General features: G+C 33.6%; 1 protein-coding gene across 1 annotated transcript in view; it reads right to left on the bottom strand.

Moving 5' to 3' along the window:
• Positions 1–1142, bottom strand: part of LOC106478583 (corticotropin-releasing factor receptor 2-like) — a gene marked incomplete at its 5' end in the record, with an annotated part of 56631 nt that overhangs the window by 17509 nt on the left and 37980 nt on the right. The window contains one exon of the mRNA XM_022382200.1: positions 285–415. Within this exon, the coding sequence (XP_022237908.1) occupies positions 285–415 (131 nt within the window). The remainder of the gene's footprint in view (positions 1–284; positions 416–1142) is intronic.

Raw genomic sequence — 1142 nt, 5'->3', positions numbered from 1 at the left:
ATATTCCAACTTACTGCCAAGGCCAGCATCATTGGAGCGGTTATTAACAAATAAATATTTCAACTAACTGCCAAGGTCAGCATCATTGGAGCGGTTATTAACAAATAAATATTTCAACTTACTGTCAAGGCCAACATCATTGGAGCGGTTATTAACAAATAAAAATTTCAACTTACGTCTCAAGGTCAGCATCATTGAAGCGGTTATTAACAAATAAAAATTTCAACTTACTGTCAAGGTCAGCATCATTGAAGCGTTATTAACAAAGAAATATTCCAACTCACTGCCAAGGCTAGCAACATTGGAGCGGTTATTAACCAAATATACGACGACTCGCCATAACCTTCCCAACAGGGAGTGTCCAAAGCCCCACTGACACTGGCTGCCCAGGCAATGATCAGGATAAGTGGTAACCCTGAAAATGAATCAACAAAATATTCCGACTCTCAATAAACAGCTGTTTGTTTTACTCTTATCAGGAACAGCTCACAAAAAACACAAACATGAAAGCAAATACTTGTCGTAAAACCAAATGTTATCATGTTTACATTATATCCGCAGTTATAGTAAGCAAACAGATGATTTTTAAATTTTAAAGAACAAAGGGAAAATTCAGGTCATTTACTTTTAAGTTTACATATGAAATTCTCCATTCAACGTAGTTCTATAAATAAAAGGCTGCTCGAGGCCCACAAGAATCAATATACAACATTTCTATATCCACAAACAATACTGTATACAATTTTTTTTTATTTCGTGTTCCATTCTCCATTGCATTGGAATTCAATGTTTTTGAGACATTGATGTATTCCGTGAATATTCAAAACAGAAATATTGACTGATAGCTCAGTTGTAACCTTAAAGATTTATAATGCTGAAATTCTAGATTCAATCCCTGCAGCACAGATAGCCCATTTCCCATTTTTGCGCTTAAGTAACAACCATCATGATTTATTAAAATCCAAAATAACTCTTCCCACTTTGAAGATATTTCATTAACTCCAAATATATATAGTTTAAAAAATTGACTCTTTTTTTTTTATCTTCTTCTTGGGATAGAAACGTAGTAGTCGATGCTATTGGTCGTAAAATAGGTGTTAACAAAACAATAACACTACGTAAGAACATTAATATCAGTTAAC

Source organism: Limulus polyphemus, unplaced genomic scaffold, assembly GCF_000517525.1.
Source record: "Limulus polyphemus unplaced genomic scaffold, Limulus_polyphemus-2.1.2 Scaffold229, whole genome shotgun sequence".
Classification (NCBI taxonomy): Eukaryota; Metazoa; Arthropoda; class Merostomata; order Xiphosura; family Limulidae; genus Limulus; species Limulus polyphemus.
Note: the sequence above shows the minus strand (reverse complement) of the source record. Positions and strands in the feature narration are given on the sequence as shown.